The sequence below is a fragment of the Corvus brachyrhynchos genome, unplaced genomic scaffold, assembly GCF_000691975.1.
Source record: "Corvus brachyrhynchos isolate BGI_N302 unplaced genomic scaffold, ASM69197v1 scaffold115, whole genome shotgun sequence".
NCBI lineage: Eukaryota > Metazoa > Chordata > Aves > Passeriformes > Corvidae > Corvus > Corvus brachyrhynchos.
The window spans coordinates 9,029,747-9,052,634 of record NW_008239553.1 but is presented as its reverse complement, the minus strand read 5'-3'; the positions used below and the strand labels follow the sequence as shown (position 1 = coordinate 9,052,634).

Sequence of the window (22,888 nt, the reverse complement as noted above, 5' to 3'; positions counted from 1 at the left end):
ACATAGTTTCCTTCAGTGGAAAAGCCAGCAACCATTTAAAAGAGAAAGTTTTTAGTTTTCTACAGTAAAAGAGAACACTTACTATAAATAATAGTCTTTTAAAATACATTTTAAAAACCTGAAAGACCCTTAAATACCTCAAAACTGAATCAACTAATCCAAACATACTTAAACTATAACAAAACTTAAGCATCATATATAATCCCTTGTCTATTCCTTGCAGTCCTAGTTTTTACCAAGAGCAAAACTCCTACTGCAGATTCAAGTACAATGCCTAAAGTAAGCGGCTGTTGAAGGTGTAGAATCAAATGGAGGAAAAGACATACAGAGAACATCAAATTATTTTTACTTGCACAATTTTCTTCAATCACAGTTAGACAATAATCCTCAGGGATTTGTTTTAGAATTTTCTTGCTCATGATTGCTTCATAGCAGTACTCTAAGCACTAATGGAATATTTTATTTCTTATCTATGATTTTATTACCTATTATTCACTTAAAGTTGACGAGTCAGCCTATGATTTTCCTGCCTGCTAACCTATGCTTGAGCCCTAACCTCAACTTTCATATTTTCTTGGGTTCCAGGTGTGGGACTATGTCTTATGGACAGCAGAAATAATAAGGGAAATGAGAGCCAAGGAGACTATCCGGGACATATCTACTAGCAGCCTGAGACTCACCCAGCATCAGCAGCTGCTGGCAGAGATCGAAGCACGAGAGGAGAAGTTCAGTCATGTTGTACAGCTAGGACAGTCCCTCTTGCAAGATGAGGAAATGCCATCAAAAGAGGTAATTGAAACTCTTCTGAGTGCGGTCATACATATTCAGCTACTGGACCCCAACGTAACTACAATTTTATATTGTATCACACTGTGAGATAACAAAACGTGTACACTCACTTGTCCATGTGTACGACCTACATTTGCCTCAGTGTTTTTCCTAGCTTGGGCACAAAAACATCTGTTCCATTTCCTACTTCAGCAGTAGATGAGTGGAGGCATCTCCTGAAGGTCCTCTGCAGCAGAGCTGGACTTATTCAAGAAGTTTACGGTGTTCTGAGAAATGGAGTAAATTCTACCAACTTCCCAAACTGGATTTTCACACAAATGCTACACTTCATATTACAGTGGTATATCCACACCAGAACAGTCTGGACAAAAACCTGTCAACCAAAGAATGAAAACACTCAAGCATATGAGAAAGTTTAAAGATTGATTGAAACATTTTCTGTAGTCAAGAATTACACTAGTAAAATATACTCCCTGGAAATGAAAGATTTAAGTCAAAATGTCAGTTTACTCATGACAAATAGCTTCTGAGATTCTCACAGCATTTATTTCTTTTCCAGTACCTACCAGTTCATTTCTCCCCTGACAATTCATTAACATGTCTCTTGAGTATCTTCAGAAAAATGTAGTTTGTGCAAGTTACTCTCCCATCTCCCCAAGCTATTTCCGGAATGTTTGCTGAGTATTGCACTGTATGAGTATGGTAACTAGAAATCTTGCTGACTGTAAAGTCCTTTGCCTGTAGAAAAAGGTAGGAAAAATCATTTATAGAAGGCCTGTGATATACAGTGTTTGAAAGCTGAAATTATATGAAGTCTAACCTTGTGGCATGTATTCACTGGCTAGAAGAATATGCTAAGTTGATAATTTTTATTTTAATATCTGTCACATAAAAATTTGAAGTGCTGTAATAGCACACAATGTTTAGCGACAATGAAGAATTAGGATCCGATTCTAGAAGTCACACTTGAGAAACAGTAACCTTTCTTTGCTCTTGGCTTGGACTGCACATGTGCTGTAAGAAGCACTTCTCCATTGTTGAAATGAGGCACCTCTGATTATCCCTCTGCCCAAACAGTAGTGCTAGAACTTGTTCTACTTTTTTTCTGTTTAATAATTTTGTTGCAATTTAAAGGGATTATCCACCACTTCACTTAATCCTTTCTCCTCTCAACTTACCCATATCCATGGGATATAAAGACCAACATGAGTTTTTAACTGGAAATTTTGTTCAGATTCAGCAGAAGCTACAGGCTTTGTTGGAAGAGAAGAAAAATGTATACAATGCATGGAGACAGAAGAAGGAGTGGCTGGAGAAAATACACCAAGAACAAATGTTCTACAAGGATTGGGATCACCTTGACATGCTCCTGAACTCACAGGAGGTGAGCAATTTATAAACTCGAAATAAGCAGTTAAACTCTTCAAGCATGTAAACTCTTTCAGACTAAAAAGGGCACTACTGCTCACCTCGAGCTTGAAATCCTTGTGTCTGTGTACAGACAAGACAGTCTCTTTGTATTGTTTGTGTTGTGGTATCACTTGGAGACTGTAGCAATGTACGAGATGCTCTCCATTCTCATGGGGCTTAGAAACAAATAGATGAACCTTACCTGAAAGGTAATTCACTGCAAATAAACATAAGAGGGAACATATGAGAGTCACAACAGAAGAGGGAGACAAGAGTCCAATATTAGTTCATTTTATAAGCAGATCTCAGCATGCCAGCTGCTTAACCACTGGCTTCAAAGAGGAAGGAAATTGTAAAGAGGGTTTGAAGGGAGTTTACTTTGCAGGTGTTGCTGGAATTCTCACCTCAGGCTGAGAGTTACACTGGGAAAATGCAACTAGTGGAAAATGGATGTTGGCAGTGTGAGTTAATACAGGAAAGTGAATTGACTTCTCAGTTCTACAAGGGCATTGATATGAGTGTGTAGAACAACAGTGAAAGAGTTTGTAAGGAGTATTAACTTCTGTTCAATGCAACTGAGAAAAACAAGCTAGTGAAATAGGCCCTCTCATGAGAAAAGAGGGCAGATATAATTAATGCAAAGAGACAGAAGGATGTTCTTACTACCATCATTTTGCAGCTCTTGAAATAGATTGATTTTTTTCACCATTACTGAATTATATTTTGTATTTCTTGCACTTTCTTTGATTCATGCAACAATTTCAAAAGGTTCCAGTTCGAGGTCTGGCATTTGCTATTACAGAAAAGAGTGCAGTCGCTCTGCAAATTCATGAACTGATAGATTGCTGCAATTGTGCAGAGACTTGGCATGCAAGCCACATCAATGGGTTGCAGGCTGCCAAACTGAAGGATTGACACAACGCTGGAGGAGGTTGCACCTCTGGGTCATTTTTCATTAAGGAAAATAATCCTTGATTCTCCAAGACCACTGACAGCAAAATATAATGGCTCTCATTTCTTGCTGAGCTCTATTTTCCACTAGTGCTTTGCCCCAGCACTAAATCCTTTTGGAAACTGACTCTGTGCTGTGCCATGTAGTGAAACTTAACTCTTTGTGGCACAAAGGAACTTTCTGCTACTCCTTCCTTGAAGGAAATGCATGTTTGCATAATTCCTTGTAATTGGTTCTTCTGGCAAGTGTGACCTGCATTCTGGAGTTTGTGACATGAAACAGAGAGTTTTACCTAGGTTCAGGTTTCTGGAGTAAAATATTACACAGTTCTGCCCACTCTTTGTTGCTTATATGGCAAATGCCATGATTTGCATTATATCTATCTCAATTCCCTACCAAGCAGTGGTATATCATTGTTAAGCTCCTGCATAGGAGCTTACCAGGGAAAATTTAAACTCTACAGAAGTTAGGCCACTGTATTTTTTCTCTTTTCATTTAATTGGTATCAGCCAACACACAGAAGCACTCTCACTACAGCATCTGTTTGCTCTATGTAATGCACAGGTAAATGTGTAGGAAGCTGCTGTGGGTAGGTGATTATTTTGCCCCTCAGTTGTGAGTCCTGGTTGCAAAAGTCTGTATTACTCATACATGAAGCGGTAATGCACCTGACACTTCTGGTATGGCCCAGCACATTCTCTACAGGTAAATGGCACTTCATATTACTTCTTTGTACAGATGAATTTGCTATTGCCACAGGCTGTGACGTAGACTGCCACAAAAAGGGTTGGGTGCTCTTCAGAGGCTAGGTAAATTCTCCTGGTGAGATCAGAAACCACAAGTTTCTTTAGCCAAAGCAAAGCCTGAGAATGAAGATTGTGACCTCCAGGACCGTGAAGCACAGTTCTGTCATCAGAATCATTTTTCCCATAGTATCCTCTCTATGAACTTCCAAGGAGTCTGGTCCTCAGTTTTCCTCACTGACACTGAGCATTCAGAAGGTGGAACTTTTACTATCCAGTAAAGTGTGAATACTCGGCTGCCCCTTCCAACAGCCCTTCACACACTTTACAGTCAAGCTGTCTTCTGCAGCTGCCACTATCTGCTGTGTAGATCAGTATAAACAATTTGATAGTGGAGTGAGGTTCCTTAGTCACTACTTGTGTTTCACTTCTGTGCAGTTGAGCTCTTGGAAGAAAAATCTGCTCCTTTTGGATTGAACTCTGTTACTACTATATGGAGTTAAATGTGGCTGCACAGTGATGCAGACAAGCAGGATGATAGGAAAGCAGTTCTTTGAAACGTTTTCCAAAAAACTCAGCCAAGGCATCAAGTGAAGACACTCAAACCATTTTCCCAATTTCGTCATTTGCTGCTTTCAAGAAGGACGAAAGGAAACACACATTCAAAAAGCATTCCTGTCAGACAAACAAATAGAACCAATGTTTCCACCCTTTGAGTTTCTTCTCACTTTTGTGTTTGGGTCAAGGCTCAGTTACGTGCATTTCACTTCTTATGTCTGCAAAATGTCTGTGTAAGAAAGAATGTCATAATTTTTCAATCCTATTTTGCCAGTACTTCATATGCCACAGACCAGAAGCAAGAAACAGGGGAAGGAAGAAGGTAACAGAGGAATATTTTAAACTAAGAGCTACTACTGAGAATTGCTCTTTCATTCGCTGTCTGTGCCACTGTGACAGGTTTGACTTTAAGCCAGCATCTTATATTACATCCAAGTTACTTAAGCCTTCAAAGGATTTTTGCAGAATATTGTCTACCATTGTTCTGTGCTAAAGAAAATAGAGCAGATGTGAAGAAAATTAGGCAAACATCTATCTTTTATATTTTTTTTATTAATTCAGTTGTGCCATCAAATGGAACTTCTGTAGGAATCTCTTCTAAGACCCGCAAACTGAGATTTCGTCATTCAGAGTGCAGACAATTAACAGCTGAAAAAGGGAAAGAAGGAAAAAAATCATTTTTGCTTCGAGCAGAAACTGTGTCCAGTACTCTCTGCTCTGTTCTGATCTTTTCGCAGCAGCAGATCCATTGCTCAGGTTAGCTGCTTTTCTTTTTTTCACAGACGAAATAACAGCGAGTTCGCAGGCTGTCTCTGGCAGACGCTTTTGGCTCCCTCCTACTCTGTCTGCAGTCTCACTGTCAGAACACTCCGGGAGCAGAGCCGTATGCTCTGTAATTTATCTTTCAGCCCATCCCACACTCATATCGCTTTGCAGACATGACAAGAGGTGGTAGCAGTTTTAGAAGAGCTGAGACTTTTTATTTTGAATGCGGATTTTTTTAGTTCTTTTTTTTTTCCCTGGAGAATGTTTATTCATCTCTCATTCCTTTGCTTCAGAGGAAGAATGGAAATTTCCAGTGCCAAAGGAAAAAGGATTAGGACTTGGTTTTAAGCACAGGGGGAAAGGCAAGCTTCTGAGGCTTTGAATTTTGCATCACTTAGGACTAAGCTTCAGAATGTCATACAGGGACCATCGCTGCAAACCTTCATCTGCAACCTATGTCTCCACTGCAGAAGTGCTGCTTTCTTCCTGTAGAGTGAGCCCACCTCCTCCTTTTGAATCTGCTGTGCGGGACAGGCCTTTCCAAAAGATGCCAGCACCAGCTTGGCATCCTCCCACTGGTCAATCGATTGCAGAGCTTGCTCCTGGAAATGCCATCTCACCACCCAGCAGTAAATCTTACTGCTCAAGGCTAGATGTCATCCTGGCACACACAGAGCAGAGGAAAGGTTTTGGGAGCACTATTCACTGTGTCAGTCCTGATGAAACATCCACATGTTCCAGTGCTTGCAAGGATCCTTGGGGCCATGGATATGAGAGGTCTGGCACTCAGTCAACATCTGCATCTTACAAGCAATATTCAAAAAGAGAAAAAAGTGTTCGTCGTATTTCTCACAGAAAAAGTGATCCCTTGAAGCTTGCTCTATCTTTGCCCTCAGATGTTCTTCCCTGCAAAGCTCCATCAAGCTGGACATCACGCCTAGACGTTGATCTTTCTGCTATTCCAGCTGCTTCTATGCTCCACAGCAAAAATCTGCATGCATCCCTGGACCCCTGTGATTCACTGCCATCCCGACAAGGCTCTAGCCAATGCAGTGTCCAAATGTCAGACCTCCACACTTCAATGAAGCTTTACATTTCAACGTGCAGCTTGACGATAAAGCCTTTTCGAGCAGGTTCCCATGGAAGCAGTCACGCTCATTCAAGTCTGCTCATGCCACAATTAGACAAGGTGCCTGAAACTCCCTCTGCTCTTCCAACACGATCCCAGAAACCAAAACAAGGTTTCCCTTCAGGTGGGTCTCCAGCCCTTCAAATCACAAGATTTCATGTGACTTCCTCGAAGTATCCTGGCCTTCCCCAGCAGACTTTATCCAGAGATATATGGCTGTCCCCAGCTGTACTCACTGGAAGAGAAAGTTCAATCAGTGGGAATGAGGTCGTGAGCAAGGATTTAAGTCCAGAGCTGATTGTCTTTCAGAATTATCCCTCATCTAGGCCAGAGTTTAGGAAGACTCCATGTGATGGTCTAACACCTGCTCACCACAAGGTTTCCAAAATCACCCTGATACTTGCCACACCTTGGACTGCTATGCCTATCCAGGTGGTAAGAGAATTTAGAAGAAGCCCAAATTCAACAGTCTTTATCAAAACACGTGATTCAGATAGAGCTGGTCCACCCTTTCACCCTGTGGAGATTGGGGCTGGCCTCTCTCTATCAGTGAACCCAGTTTGCTGCTCAGGATTGCTTTCTAGCCATTGGACAAGATCTGGTTTGAGACCTTCCCAGGAAGCATGCACTGTGAAAAGTGTTTGCCCTGACAACCTTGTGACAAACATACCAGCTCACACCACAGCTTCAACTCACAGAGGTGCAGAGGGTCCAGGGTGTCCATCTATCGCCGTCAACATTGCATCCTTTGGATCTGGGAGGAGAGTGGTGAAGATTTGCATTCCATTCTAGGAACACTTGCAAACAGAAGATCTACGTTGTGTTTAATCAAGTCATGTGGATTTCTTTTTGTGTGCATCTTGCCATGTTCCAACTCCCTAGAGATGACTAGGAGACAATGAGAAAACTACTTGTGTTCTGCTGTGTCCAAGGCTGCAGCTACAGCTTGATCCATCCTGAGTGAAAATAAGGGCTCTGCTCTGATCAAGCACTTAACAAGAGTTTCATTTTAACCATTAGAATGCTGTTGTTAACACACCCTGCAAGTGCTTGTGGAGTTTGCATGATTGGCCATAGTGCCCAGCACTTTGAAGATTCAAGACTTCAGAGCCAAAAACTGCTTTTCTCCTCTGCTAGGTTGGACTTGATGATCTCAAAGGTCTTTTCCAACCTAGTCAATTCTGTGATTCTGTAGTCAGTCTGGGACCTGGAAAAAATCCTCAGTGTAGTTTTTCTTAGTTCTTTTCTGTTTCACTGTTTTCATTTTCCTACTTGTCGAATTATGTTATATTTCTAAATGATTAATTCCTGGTTTTGTAACTTTAGAAGCAAGGCTTGTTTTCAAAAGCCGAAGTATTTAAGTGTGTAGGAAGACATCACTTTTTTCCCCTCTTAGAAAAGGAGAGGTACCACCCTTTCCTGAGGGAAACAAAGGGAATTTAATGTCCACAGCACATCAAATTTGGATATCCCAGCAAAGTTTCTAGCAGTGAAACTATGGGGAGTTTCAGAGGAATTTAGTCTGCTTTCAGACAAATGTTTCAAAAGTAAATATTTAAATTATGATGTTGTATGGATGTAGGATTCTTGTCTAACACTTAATACTTACAGGGTAGGGATCAAGACTGAATTTTGAAGAAGGAGGAAATAGGTGTGAGGAAGGAACCATAGCAGTTACTGGGAAAACACCAGTTTTATCTCTGTGTTTTTTCCATATACATTTCCAATATGGGATAACTGTATTCTTACGCCAAGGAGAAGCATGCAGTGGGGAGAGGGAAGGAAATTGTAACTATATTCAACATTAGAATTTTGCATATAGATGGTGAGGACAGATGCCAATAATACATGTCAGTATGATAGAAAAAAACGTATGTTTTCTTTTCATAAACAACTTCAGTGTGTTTTATTCCTCTTGTGTTTGTAGTATGATACCTTCTTATAACTTTTACTGAAATGAAGCATAGTAAAACATTTTTGTGAACCTTATATAGTCATGGTATCGAGAACATTTACTTTGCTAAAGCAAATTTCTGATTATTTTCGTTAATTCTTTTTAGTATTTACTTTTATCAGAATTAAGTAAAATCAAACCTTATTCTTCTCTGTCTTGCCAGATAGTTTGGACTTGATTACATGCTTTAATTTTTTAAAACTGGGAATAATTCAGGCTTTTAGTACATGGTTAGAGCAGAAAAATTTTTTGTGGAGTTCCAGCAATCTCAGCAGCAAGTCCATGGCAGGCACTGAGGGGCAAAATCTGTGGAGCTTGTTATACTGTGAAGAGTAAAAGCGGAAGAAGGACGTGGACTTGCACAAACACCTAAAATATATTTTATTCTAGAGAAATAAAACTTCTCTTCTTGGAATACAAATTTCTTTCGGGGCTGTGTCATTTTCCAGTGAGTATAAATGTGAGGTTGTGGCATCCAGGGAACATAGTTATGATAATGACTAAAATGTTTCATTCAGTATTTCTCCAAAAGCTTGAATTGGCAGATGCTGTCACATACCTGTGTATATAGTATTGGTTTATTTTAAATGATTTTTTTAAATTGGACTTTGCTTTTAATTCTGCATTAGCTTGTATGAAAGAGGTCTTTCTGGCAAAAACTATGCAATTATCTCAGAAATAGGGGAAAATTCCAGTTCAGTAGGGTTAAAACCTCTGTTTCCATGCTTTAAACTGCTAATAACTTGAAAATTTATTCCAGAAAATCTCAGAAATCTCAAAAACCATTTTGTGGTTTCAAGCATCTTTGGAAGTCTTCATTTAAAAACGAATCTGTTTTATAGTGAGCCGCCAAGTCTTTTGTGCTTTTTGTGGCTGAATATTAAATTTCCAATGATGGGCCATGATTCCTAATAGAAACAATCTTGAGAGAAAGCTTATATCTGCTGTATGCTGTGGGAGACCCTGGTCTGTTGCCTGAGGAGAGCTATGCAGGGTTCTGTACTTGAAATCAATGTGTCTCATTCAAAGCAGGAGTCAGGAGGCCTGTCTAAAAATATGCCAAAAAGTGATGTAACTGGTGGCAGGCCAGCACTGTGGCATGGGAGCCAATTTTTATTCCGCTTTCAGACTGGTATAACACATGATTACATGAAAAAAATGTTGTGGTTCTGACAGCAGTGGCTGTCAAAAGATTTCTGTGTAAAAGACAAATGGAAAATTTTTACCTCAGCAGCTCTCCAGGCAGCAGCACTGTTGGTGCTACAGGGGCTGCTCTCCTCTGAGCACATTGCCATTGCCTCACCTGCAATGTATGCAGCCACTTCCCTTTTGCAGCAATTTGCTTTCTGAGCACCCGTTTTCCTACTCAATGTCGAATCTTCGGTTGCCAAGAGCATTTGCACTGACTTCTACTTGGAGGACTTGGTCCCAAGCTTTCAATAGCCAGGAGGACTTTTTCCCACTGCTGTAACCTCCGAAGGAATTGATCTTTGAATGCCCAGTGTCATTTGTGCTTAGTGGATTTCAGCAGGCGCAAGGCACTGAGCTCTCCAGTGGCAGCTGCTTATGAGTCACCACCCCATGTCCCTGCTCTCAGATGTCTCTGTTCTCTTTCTCTAAGGAAAATAACCTCTTTACCAGCAGATGTCCCTTGCCTTTTTCTTCCATCAGAGATATATGAGCAGGAAAACAAATAGCTGACCCTTTCTTCAGGTATCAGTTTCACTGCTAACAGTTACTAAATAAAAGTCCTGAACGTAATTCCTTTTTGACCAGAAATGGTAGATAAAGCACAAAATATATCAAGAAGCTACAGTATTTTTAAAGAGATGCAGCATGTGTACCCCAAAGAGCAGTGGGCTAGATTCAGCTAACTTTTTATTTCTGTGTTAACAGCAACAGTGTAAATAAAGATGGTAATGATAAGTGTTTTAATAAAGCATTACAGTAGGCAGACCTGGAGCCCACACATTTTTCTTCAAAGGAGAAACTAAATCCAATAACACTCCAAAAAATATATCTCTCATAATTGCATATGCTTGATGAGTACGATAGATCAAAGGATTAAAGTTTGAATGACAAAGTATCTGCCTTCTGGTGGGGGTTGTGGATAACACAGAGGCATAGCAGAGGCATTAATCTATTTCTTTAGACATTCTGGTGATTTATGGGCCGGACTTACTATAAACTTAGGTCTTTTGTACCGTGGCCTTTCTCTCTTCTTGACAGTGATGATTGTGATGGGAATGGATTAGCATAGAGAAGTTTGAAAATCTGGCCTGGGCATGATATTTTTCTGTGCATTTTTCTGTATATGCAAAATATTCGCACCCCAAAAATGGGCCAGAACATCAGATCAAGTCTGGCTGTCAGTCCTTTTATCCACAGCCACCAAGGAGGGTTGAGAGGTGGCAGCAGTAAAAAAGTCCATCAAGCAGCTGAAGATCAAATCATCAAAGCAAGGTAGTGACTGAAATGAGGGTCTGTCCAAGGCAATCAGGGCAGGATCAGTGCAGCTCAATGCAGCTCAGGAGGCATTGATGTCCAGGGCTGAGCCTCAGAGAGATTCCCACATGGGAGCAGGGGTCCATCCAGGACCTGTTAGTGCAGTCAGATCCTGACAAGTAGGTGTGGATTACCCTGCACATGGGCTTACACTTGGGAAGCCTCTCCTGCAGAAGATGCCCTGTGGGATTAAACAGTTGTCCAATACTTCTGTGCAGAAATGAATATCATGACTGGTTTTCTGAAGTAGTTGCCAAAGGATATCTTTTCCCTCTTATAGAAAACACTCTGTAAGACTGCTACAGGACTGTGTTGTTTTTCAAAGCAAGAGTGATCTCTCCAGATGTTTTTTTTCCTGTGCACATCTAGGGCTTAAAGGCAAAGATTTATCCATGTCCTTCACTAGCCCTTTTCCAAAACATTTAGCAGTTGAGCTGTTTTACTGATTCTGTTCTGTTTCTTTCCTGCCTCTTAATTCTTTCACACTATATCATTGATCTCAAATTCTTCTTCCATCTCTGTTAATTGCACTTTACCCAGGCAAAGTTACTGATTGGAATTTCTCATCCTTGTCCAAATACTTGTGGTTCCATGAGCTCACAAAATGGATTACATATTACACACTGCTGATAAATAAAATCCCTCACAGCAATGTGATTTCCCAAACTCTGTCCAGCCATAGTCTCTTCAGTGTGAACCTTATCCATGGCTCTTCTTTGCTCATGTCCCATCAGAGCCTGTAACTGGGGATTTTATCCTTCTGTTGTCTCATTGCTGAACAAGAAAACAGCCTGTGGGCAATTACTTCCAATGAAAAAGAATAAATTCCTGCCAACCTGCAGAAAAGCATAGTTTTTTCTTGTTAATAGATGACTATATTCTTTTGCCTTTGGTAAAACTGAGTATAACAGAATCTATGGGACAAGTAATTGGGCAGTCATTTTCCTTAACACCAGAACAGAGTAAGGGAACACTGCAATGCCTTTGAGACGTGTGTGAATTAGTTAGAAAACGTGCACACTTGCACAGTGTTAAAAGGTGCAGAGGTCAGATTCCTTAAAACTGCATTTGTTATTTTAGACTAAAATGTTTCTGCATCAGAGATTGGCAGAACAGACAGTAAATAAAATTAGTGCAGAGAAGCTGGAATGATGGCCTGGAAAATAACAGATGTAATGCACTTGGTACAGGTGCAAGCAATGACATTTTTTCAGGAACAATCAGCTGCATAAATACAGGATAGGGACAAGCTGGTCTGACAGCAGTTCTTCTGAAAAGTTTCTGGAAGCTCATAGTAGACTGCAAGGTGAACTTGAGTTCGTGGTATTGTATAAAAGACAAGCATTACATACAGGCACATGCTTAAGATTGCAGCTTAGAAGGCATTCTGCTGTCTTCACAACCTTCACTCTGGCAGCCTTATTGCTTATTGACACTTGTTACATCAAGTCTCAAAATAAGTGGAAATGGAGAAAACCCAGAGGGGAGCAATAATTGGAATCAAAAAGGCACAGCTGTTGTGGAGTGATTGATCAGATCACTGTTATTTTAACCTAGAGAAGACAGAAATCCCAGTATGCAAAAATCTACAAACATGTTCAAGGCTGAAGCAAACATAAAATGAATGATCTCCTGAGTGTGATGAAGAGGGCAGTATATAACAAGGTGTACTGATATCTAGCCTGAAAATGCATGGCTACTTAGAAAATCCGGCTAATGGCTGAGGTAATAAAGCACTGGAATAAGTTGCTCAGGCAGGCTGCAAAGTATCTGCTATGGGAACTCTTCTAGCAAGGAATCATATGGACATCTGTCAGACATGACAGTGATCTTGCTTGGGATTACAAGGATAGTTTAGACCTCTGGAATTCACTGCCTTGTGACTTAATGATTGTGATAAGGACTGTCAGGTCACTTTCCTTAGCTAGACCTGTTAATGCTTATCTTTCTTGCACAAGACCATGGACTTTTACTAATTAATTTCCATTTTCAGTTGCCTCCTGTTCCTTTTTTTCCCTCTCAAGTGCACTCTCAGCAGCAGATTCAATACCTCTTATCCTGTTTATGAATCAAGATTATGGGATAATTGATTCACTGAGAAAAATAATATATATTTTTAATAGGTTTATTTGAAAAGCAGTGACCTCGGGAGGTCTGTAGATGAAGTAGAGCAACTGATAAGGAAACATGAGGCTTTTGAGAAGCTTCTGGCATCACAGGATGAGAAGGTAAAAACATCAACAACTAATATTCTGCCAGCTATAATTCTATGAGATAAAATTATATATATACTTTTTTCTTTTTAATATGGTAACACATTGACTTGGTGACTGGCATGAAATGCCTGATACGCCTGATATGCTTGAACCAAAGATAAAATGGGGAAACTTAGGGAAATAAGATGCAGAGCATTGGAGAACAACAGTCAAAACACTCCATGCCCAAGTCCTGTCTGTATTGTCTTGCAAGAGATAGGAAAACCACTCAGCAAGCAGAATTGGGGGACTTACAAGAAGAAATATTTAAAGCAGGCCATATTGTGTTATGGATATCATAAATTTCTGCTTTATTAATTTAAAAAATAGTGACTTTTAAAGCAAGTAAAATAGAGTAGGCATTTTACAAAATGAAGTAGGTATTTTGACATTAAAATTTGTTAAAGTACTTAAATATGCATTTGGTATACAATGGCTGTACCAAATGGGCAGCCTCTCTGCACCTTTGGAATAGAGACTGAATTGCCTACCTGCATGTAAAGGAATCTGCCTGGCTGGTGGCCACAGCTCTAGCTCACCCAGGCTAGGGCTAAACTTGAACCTGGGACTGTGCCTGGGTTCCCCAGAAGGAATCAAGTCCCAGAACACTTGCCAGCTCTCTGCCAGACTGATTGCTCATTTTGAGAGCTACTTTCCAACATGGTTTCCAGAAAGTAATAAAATCTGAGCACTTGTGGATGTCATGCTTGCTCCATGACTCCTTGCACTGGGTAATCAGTGGCATAGGGATTCCTGGAGCTACAACTTTGATTCATTTATGTAGCCAGGATGCACCATAAAGTCCAATGATAGTAATGTCATAGGTGTAACATAGTACAGGGTGAGGGGGAATGCTGGTTAACTTGTCCCTGCTGCTCTTGGTTCATTACAGAAAAAAGGAGAATCTTTTGTCTATGGAAAGGAACTTGATTTTGTTTCTTTGACATCACTTGGAAGCATAAAAGTAATTTCAGATCTGTTGCCTCCTTAGATGATATCTCTTCAAGAACAGGCAAGAAGGTTGGAAAAGGCTGATGGACTGGAAGGGCAAAAGATTCAGCGCAAACTGAATGTCATTTATGAGCGGAAGTGTCAGATCAAGGATCTGTCCCAGAGCAGGAGAGAGAAGCTGCAGACTGCCCTTCTTCTGGCACTTTTCTACCAAAACTTGGAAGAGGTAAGAGGGTTTTAGACTGGGATGGGGATGTAAAGCAGAGGAACTGCCTACCTCTATTGGATGAAGTGCTCACTCTTGCCAGACATTATTAGGTGGATGTATGATCTACTCTGGTATGGCAACTCCTGCCACACTCATGCGAAAGGATGCTCCAGTGCCATTCCTGTTACTGTACTATTGTTGTGGCATTGTGCCCATTACAGACACTTTACTCATCAAAAGCTCTACCAAAATAAAACAGTTGAAAGGAAAACTGCAAGCTACTACGTATTTTTCCTTTGGTGGTAAAGAAAATATATTTCAAATCAGGGCGAATACAAAGCGGAAAGCATTATGGCCTGGGCACCAAACTTTATTAGTGGATGTTCACTGAAGGCCTTCAAAACACTGCTGTGGCTTAGCATAGCTCTTGAGCTCCTGTGGCCTGGCCTCTGCAGAACATGCTGGTCTCTGTTCTGGCCTTAGTCCTGTAACTGAGTAGCTTTGCTCTGTCACTACTGTTGGAAAGACAAACTAGGTCAGCCTTTCAAAGGGCAGCACCACATATGAGAACTGTGCTGGCATAAACAAGAGCACACAGACCCAGGGGCACTTTTTCAAACACTCTTGCTGGTGTGGTATCCACCCCTTCTGCTGCTGGGTCCCATGGAATGTCCTCAATGGTTTAAGAAAAATCTGCAGGTGTTGGTCACCTCCCAGCCCATGAAAAAGACACATACCCTGACACAGGTCAAATTATGATTGTCACCAAAGGAGAATGATCGCCTGTAGTGCAACTGCTGCTGATGGCCAAATATTTCTATTTTCCTTTTATTTTTAATATTTGGGACTCCTCACCACTCCCAAATAGTCAGACATTTAAATACCCTCTTCTTTTTCTTTTTTTTCTCTTTTTCTTTTTCTCTTTTTCTTTTTCTTTTTTTTCTCTTTTTCTTTTCTCTTTTTCTTTTTCTTTTTCTTTTTCTTTTCTTCATCAGAAATTATTTATACACCCAAACATTAATTTGTATTATTTGTTTATACTTTTACTATCACATGACAGAAAAGTAATGAAAATGCACTAGTAATGGCCTGTCCACCTTTTGGACTAGCAGAGGGGAGTGGATGGACTGGATGGTACATTGCACAGGGCTTATAATTTCAAAAGAGAAATGTATCTCTGACAGAAAATTCACAGGACTGCTAAAATCCTCTTGGTCGAGAAATTGTCTATGTCCTTCTAGAAATACATTCAACCCATTAGGTAGGAATACTTATGCATTTCTTTCCATCTCTCTGTAATTGTCAAATCAGTGCTTGGGCTGGTGTCCCCCTTCATTCTTGAATCACACACTTAGAGCAGAAGATTTAGCCCTGCATAGTGAGGAACATTTCCCTATTCTCATCCACTTTCTCCACATAAATTCAGCCAAGAGTTCTTTGGGGAGTTTTTGCTCTCAAGTCATGTGCTCATTTACCTCACCAATCTGGAGTCATTGCCTGCTGCTGTAGAATGCGAATGTCACCAAGGAATTAAAAACCAAAAATCTTACAGTAATATCTTTCTTTCTCTTTGTTGCATAGGATGGCATGTTTAATTTGATTTTAATTATATTCTAGGTGTGTACAAGTTCATGTGTGAGAATGGTTCCCACAGGAATGTTAGATTCAGAGATGAGTTTTGAGTTCAGTTGTGAAATCAATTAGGTCATTGCTTATTCTTACTTATTCAGAGAACAAGACCCATAGCTCAGGTCCCACTCCCCTGAAAACTCTCTATCCTGCAAGCATGTTAAGTAATTTCTATTGATATAACAGAAATTTTTGTGTCAGCAGAAATTAGTGATCCCTGTCATCATTAAAATTCTCCTAGTTACTCTCTAGAAGCATGGAGAACTACACACATCAGTACAATGACCCACAATGATTAACTCAGGAGATCACACACAGTTTACAAAATAAGACTCACCCTTCTAGAGTAGAAATATGGTGCTTTTGTCTGACTCACAGAAGTCTGACAGATTACCCTATTGCCAAGAAGTCTGTAGCTCAGTGTTAATGTGGAAGGCAAATGTGCAAGTTGCTACTTAAAAATATGTGTATTTAAACTATTGCAGAGAGAATATTATAAAGTTAAAAGTTTTGACTTCTAAAGCTGGCTCTGAGTTTTAACACTGACTCTGAAACTTGCTCATCACAGTAGTAGAACTTCCTTTCCCTTTCACCCTGTACATAAGAATAAAAAACCATTTACATCTTTATCTTAGGGGAGTGTGAGAGAGAATTAGTTGTTATCTCTAGATGTCTGGAGCAGGCACATCCCTTTATATGCTTTACATACTTCTGTCATTAAAAACCAGTTTAATTTACAAACAGTTTGTGCTCACGAGGTTACAGTAACTCATAGTTTGAAAATGTAAGTTTCTAAATTGGTAGTGCCTACATTTTTTATGATTCCCACAGAAATAAGCCTGGTCTTGTGCCTATACTGAGCATAACACTAGTCTTACTGTTGTCTTCAATGAAGTGAAAATGCCTGTCCAGACAACCATTAAATCTTTCCATAGAAAGATCTTGGGAAAACAGATCAGCTTTGCTTCACATCTGAATGTGGGCACAGGGCCAGCATAAGGATCCCTCACTCTCTAGAGCCATCTTAGACAAGACTTAAAATAAACCAAGCCACTAAGAGTGCAGATGTTCAGTCTGTCTTTAAAGCCACTGCTTCTAATTAAAAAGTAGGAGAGAAAATGACCTTAAAGTGGCTTTATCCTGGGGATTGGTTTGTTTCTCATTCTGACTGGATGGATGAGCCTCCCATTCAAATGAAGAGTCATGTAAGTGACATTGAAGCACTAATGTGTGGCTGGGAACAGGAGAAGGCCATCAAGGAGGGCGTTGGAAATGAAAGCAGCAGATAGCAGTGTGTAGTCCTGGGCAAGTTTGAGTCTCTAACTGTGCATTGGAGGGAAACAGTTTCTGGAGAGCATGCTGCTAGTGAAAGCTATTTCTGTTATTGTTTATAGAATCTCAGCAGCTGAAACAACATTTCAAATCATTAATTAACAGAGAAAATCCTCCAGCTGACAAGTCTGGTGTGCATGTAGTGCACAGTTCCACAAGGACAGCCAAGATATTTTGAAACTAATAAAGCTGCCCTTCAATTCGCAGCTCTTGTGTTGTCAAAACATTACATTACTTCAGTGCTCTGAGGACAACAGGATCAGTTACAACATTATGTCAAGGGTTCAGTTCCCAGTGTTCTGATGGATAGAAAATATTTCCTTCAGTGCTAAGGGTTAAAGTTCAGCAGAACTTAAGGAAAATTGTGGAAAACTTGCTATCCTATTCTTCATTTTATTCTGCATAATTTTAAATCCCCTAAAAAATAATTTCCTAAGAGAAACACATAACTTTTGCTTTGTTAGTGCTCATAAATCACCTGCTTTTCTGAATCTGATATTCCTGACATTTTGAATTCTACAAAGTATAAAAGCAAATACAGGTGCATTTCCTTTCAAATAATCTGACTAGTGCTTGGGCCCCCTCAGTAAATCTATATTTGATTTGCATTTTCCATTTACACCTCACAACACCACTGAGGAAATGTTAAGTGCTGTTTTATAGGTGAGGCACTAAAGAATCTTTACCCAGTTTGCAGGTAGGTCAGTGGCAGAGATATCAGACGAAACTCAGCGCCCTAAACCCTCAGACTCAGTGGTCATAATCTCATTTTAAATGTGTACAGAGTTAAGCCTCAAGGATTCTCTGTATATAATCTAGAAGTTTGTATAATCTGTTTATGCCTTGTGAAAAAATCTGAGGAATTCAAGGAACTTTTCATTACTCCAGTGGTCAGATAAAAATTAGTTTCTCTTCTACCTGCTTTTAACAAAGTAGAGTAAGTTCAGAAACTGAAGAGCTGCCTCAGCTGCCACCTCCCACTCAATCTATCCAGCCCAGGCACAGACACTTGCACAGACACTTGCACAGACATATCCTGGGAGGGGGCCCCAGGCTCCCAGGTAGTTGTTGTGCTGACTTGGGTGTCTCTCACTGCTGCAGGCAGAAGATTGGATCAGTGAGCGCATGCAGAAGCTGGAGGATCCTTCCATACAAGACCCCAGCAATCTGCAGGACAAGATGAAGCTGCTGCAGAAACATCAGGTCTTTGAGGCAGAGATTCTAGCAAATGAAGAAATCATCACAGCTGTTAATAAGGTAACCCTCTCACTCTGTTAGTGTTTTTAGAGGTTATTACTGCTCATCTAAAGAAGGACAGATTGATGAAATGTAAAGGAAGAGTAGCTTCATCATCACTTTTGCATCAATTTTCCTACTTGTGTGACAAGAACACAGTTGCTTTGCCATGGAAATGTAACACTGTTAATTTACAAGCTCCATCCAGGCAGCTTCCATCTTTCCTTATAGCCTAAATAGGAAAATACACACTGACTTATTCCTTGCCTGATGTGATTACTCCCACAAAAGGCAAATAGGATTTCATGCCCAATTTGTGAACATTCTTGTTGGAACTTGGTGAATCATATAGCTAAAGGGCACAGTCATGTGTAATACTTGGTGTTCCCTTTCCATGAATACCTATCTTGACAGGGAAATATTAAAATCCCAGTGTTCTATGATTCTAAATTCCCTCCAGATATAAAGCTTTCCAGCTGGCTTTATCATTTGGGTGATAAGAATTCATGTCAGTAATCTATTGTTCAGTCCAGGTTAGGAAGGTGAAAGAGTCCTCCTAGGAAGGTCATGCAACATGGTAATCCCATTAAAAATTAGTGGTAACTTTAATTTCTAATTTCTTCCTCTGCATGTGAAGAAAGGAGAAGCCCTGGTATCAAAAGGCCACCCAAAATCAGGAGAGATCCGTCGCCAAGTCCGCGTGCTTCAGGAGCACTGGGAGAAGTTGAAGAGAGCCGTGGCTGCTCGTGGAAAGATGCTGGAGGACAGTCGGGACTTCCTAGAATTTCTCCAGAAGGTGGACCAGGTGGAAGCCTGGATCAGGGAAAAGGCAAGTGGATTTTAGTATTTAACCCAAGCAGCACACTAAAGACTTGCTATTCAGCAAAGACATTCTGAAAAATGTGTCATCTTCCAGGACATTTGCTTAGTGATTTTTGCCTGGAAGAATCACGACATGTTCTACAAACAATATGAAAGGAATGATTCAACAAATTCTGTGGAGTCTCTCCATGCCAGAGTCAGTTGGGCAGTATTAGCCCAGCTTCTCATGTGAACTATGCACATGAACAGTTTGTGATAATTTGTGGCCATCTCATGTGTCTCTACTGAAACAGAGAAATGAAAGCAGATTAGAATGGAAGAGACTTGATGAATTTGGCAACTGGCTTTCACTCTCATTGTATATCAAATCTGAAAGTTTCTCTTTGTAGGAGTGAAGGAAGAATCACTTTTATTCAGAGGTTGCTTCCATAGCCAGCAGTAAATCAAAAAGAGAGTTAGGACCAAGTCTCATAAATATTTAAAGATCAGAAGAGACTATTTCAGAACCTGTAGGTCGGTGATTTATATACACATCATAGAACTTACTGCATCAGGATAAGCACTGTGAGTTGCTGTGTTCTTGTACTCTTCACCTAAATATTTGTCTGTTTCCTGCTTATTTCCCCAGGAGGTCATGATTAATGTAGGTGACGTGGGAAATGACTACGAACACTGCCTGCAGCTCAAGAAAAAGCTGAATGAGTTCCGTGGAGCAACATCAGGGGTAAGAGGTGTTTTCCATGCCCGTGCCTTGTGTGGCTGCAAGCAGCAGTTAATTTTCAGTTCAGTTAGCAAATACAGTTCCAGTACTCTGAGGAGGTGTAAGATCAAAGTGATAGGAAGCATCATTACCTCAAAAGTCATTTAAAAAGACAGAATTTTCACTTATGCCTTCTGCTTTGAAGATGCCTAGGCAGAGCTGTCAGGCCCTCATGACACAACCTAACATTTCAGACTGCATTAAATGGCTGGAAAACTTGCTGTGTGAGCCTGAATTTGTGCAAATTTTTTTTGATTCATGTGGTCTGCAAAGTCCCAGTGATTTCCACCCAAAAGTGGTTTAAAAATGGCTGCTTTAGCCATGCTTGTTTGAATCTGAGGACTGACCTAGACCTCCCATGAACAATCCTAAAAAACAGTTTTCTCCTTTTCTATCCTTCATTTCTCCATTTCTCTCCTCCTGAGGAACAGTCTCATTCTCATACTTCTTCATCCAAATTAAGCACATAAATCTGGGGGGCCTTTGTTTATACAGCACACGTGGTTACTCATGAATCATAACATGAATAACCAGACATTTAGTAAAATAGGGAAATGGTTTACACTTCGGACAACAGCCACGTGACAAGACAGCTGCACACTTCACCTTTCAATGCTGTGATCTCTGACCCTCTTTCATGGTGCTGAGTCATGCCAGCTGCCTCTTCTGCCCCCAGTGAGATGTGCTAACTTAGGCACCAAACCTGGGGAACAGGGACCTCCTCGTCATGGGTTCAGTTCCCACCTTAAGACTGTGAGGTTGTATATTGAGGGGGATGCATTTGCAGCAGCCTCTTGTTCCCTCTGTTTGTGTGAACTGCTGCAGATGAGGAGTAAGAGGTCTGTGTGTCACACAGGAAAGATTACTGTGCTGATTTGCTAGTCAGGAAATTGTGAGAAAGATCTGGAAAGAGATGTGTTAGGAATCTGTGAGTGATGTTTACTCTAATGGAGTCTCTTTATCCTTTGTTTGCCTGTTATCTCATTGTTGATTCTTGTTAGGGCAGCTCCTTCTACTTTTGTTGCCTAATAGCAGAAGGAGACAATCCTCTTCTGTGCAAAGTAGCAGTGTAGATATGCCTGACACCAGGGAGAAAACCCTGAGCTCCCTGTTCCAGAGCCCAGCAGGATTTCGTGACCGTGCATTCACACTGGATTTGGATAGACAGCCAAGTTACTTGGCTACAGCACCAGGGAATTAGTAAATTGAAGAGGCATTCATTGTACTCACCAGCTGACTGTGAGCTAAGGGATTGAGCAAGGGCTCTTCTACAGCTTGTACCAGCCAAAAGAAGGATGATTAATAGGGCAGAAACAACCCAGTGCTCCAGTCAGCATAAGCCTCTCAATAGGAAAGTTTTTCATAAATTAAGGTAGATCTTACATGCCACAGGAAACTCCTGGCCTCAGACACTATCAGCTTGTAGCCACCACTCCTGTAACACTCTGAACATGACTCCTGCAGATGAAAAGCTGGGACAGTTATGCAGTTATGCCCTGATAGCTGATGCTCAGTTATGCAGTGCTTCCTAGGGTGATACAAACAGGAGGAGGCAGCTACCGGCACAGTGTGTGCATCCATCCAGTCTGGGTTTTCCCACCAGAAAAATCTGAGATCAGGGTAGGGAGCAATCACCCTGCATTGATGGCTGCCAGACTTTCTATTCATTGTGCTACTATTTTTTCCCAGGCGAGGAGACTGCAGGGTTTCTGAAGAATATCTGGCTGTCTTCTGGTTTCTCTTGTTTATTTTATGGCTGTGTATAGTAGGAAAGCATATATGGAAGCACACATACTGGTATGGATGCAGCATGAACAAAATACACAATGGAGTGAATACTTACATTAGCAGTGCACTGGCATCTTGCAGCTGTGCTTCTTTACACCAGTGATTGTCTCCCTGCTAAATTTGTGATTTATTTGTCCCAGAAAAATAAAGAATGTTTTTGAATCTTGGAGCAGTGTTCAGTGTTGGCCATCCGTAGTGCTCCAAAAGAAAAATTATTCCACTGTAGTCCAGATTATATGGGCAATGTGCAAATATTATCCATTCCATGGTATGTGCATGGGAAGCAAGTCACCTTGAAGACTTAGCACATGTTTTAAAATGCACTGATGTTGCCTTAGAAGCAAACACAGTGGCATAGGTTGTCTGGGATTCTCAAGGCTGTGTGGATTTTGAGCCTGTTGTCTACAGTACAGAGGGCACTCCTGGACAGAAGCTCATCAAGATAAAACAGCAAGTATGCCCAGGAGCCCAGGAGCCACAAATCACTACCTGTCTGTCAGAGGAACAATCTGCCACACATCAGCTGTTCCACAGCAGCCACCTGTGTAACCAGCACCTGCACCTGTGTTTCTTCTCCAAATGAACCCCTGCTGGAATATCGGCTTAGAAATGAGTGTCTGAGGGTCTGAGGGCTCTTACCTAGACCAAGATCATTGTTGCATCTAGAGCTATTAATGTTCCTTCTTGCTTTTACTGTCTTCTCATCAGGGACATGGTAACACCAGCAGTTGTAGTAGAGCAGACTCCATGTGTCTAAAATGTTAATGAGGTAAAACCCTTTCTTGTTGCTACTTCTGTTGTTTTTCACATCTCAGTGGAATACTCAGTCACAAGCAATTTGAACATGTACCTCTGTTCCCTTTCTCACTTTACAGGAGTCGACAGTGGACGATGCTCACATCAGGGCTATCAACGCCCTGGCCATGAAGCTGGAGAGACAGAACAAGGAAGAAACAAGGACAATCTATGAGCGCCGAAAGCAGCTCAATGAGAAGTGAGTATGCTTTCAAACGTTCTGTGTAAAGCAAAAGGAAGGCTGGAAAATTAGGTGTCTTCAGCTAAGATAAATGGAGGAACTGGAACATTTGTTTACTACTTTAAT

The 22,888-nt window shown here is 40.7% G+C and overlaps 1 protein-coding gene across 1 annotated transcript in view; it reads left to right on the top strand.

The window, feature by feature from the left end:
• Positions 1-22,888, top strand: part of SPTBN5 (spectrin beta, non-erythrocytic 5) — an 84,919-nt gene that overhangs the window by 38,410 nt on the left and 23,621 nt on the right. The window contains exons 33-40 of the mRNA XM_017741615.1: positions 586-789; positions 2,024-2,173; positions 12,929-13,033; positions 14,052-14,237; positions 18,282-18,437; positions 19,054-19,245; positions 19,867-19,962; positions 22,662-22,780. Of these exons, the coding sequence (XP_017597104.1) occupies positions 586-789; positions 2,024-2,173; positions 12,929-13,033; positions 14,052-14,237; positions 18,282-18,437; positions 19,054-19,245; positions 19,867-19,962; positions 22,662-22,780 (1,208 nt within the window). The remainder of the gene's footprint in view (positions 1-585; positions 790-2,023; positions 2,174-12,928; positions 13,034-14,051; positions 14,238-18,281; positions 18,438-19,053; positions 19,246-19,866; positions 19,963-22,661; positions 22,781-22,888) is intronic.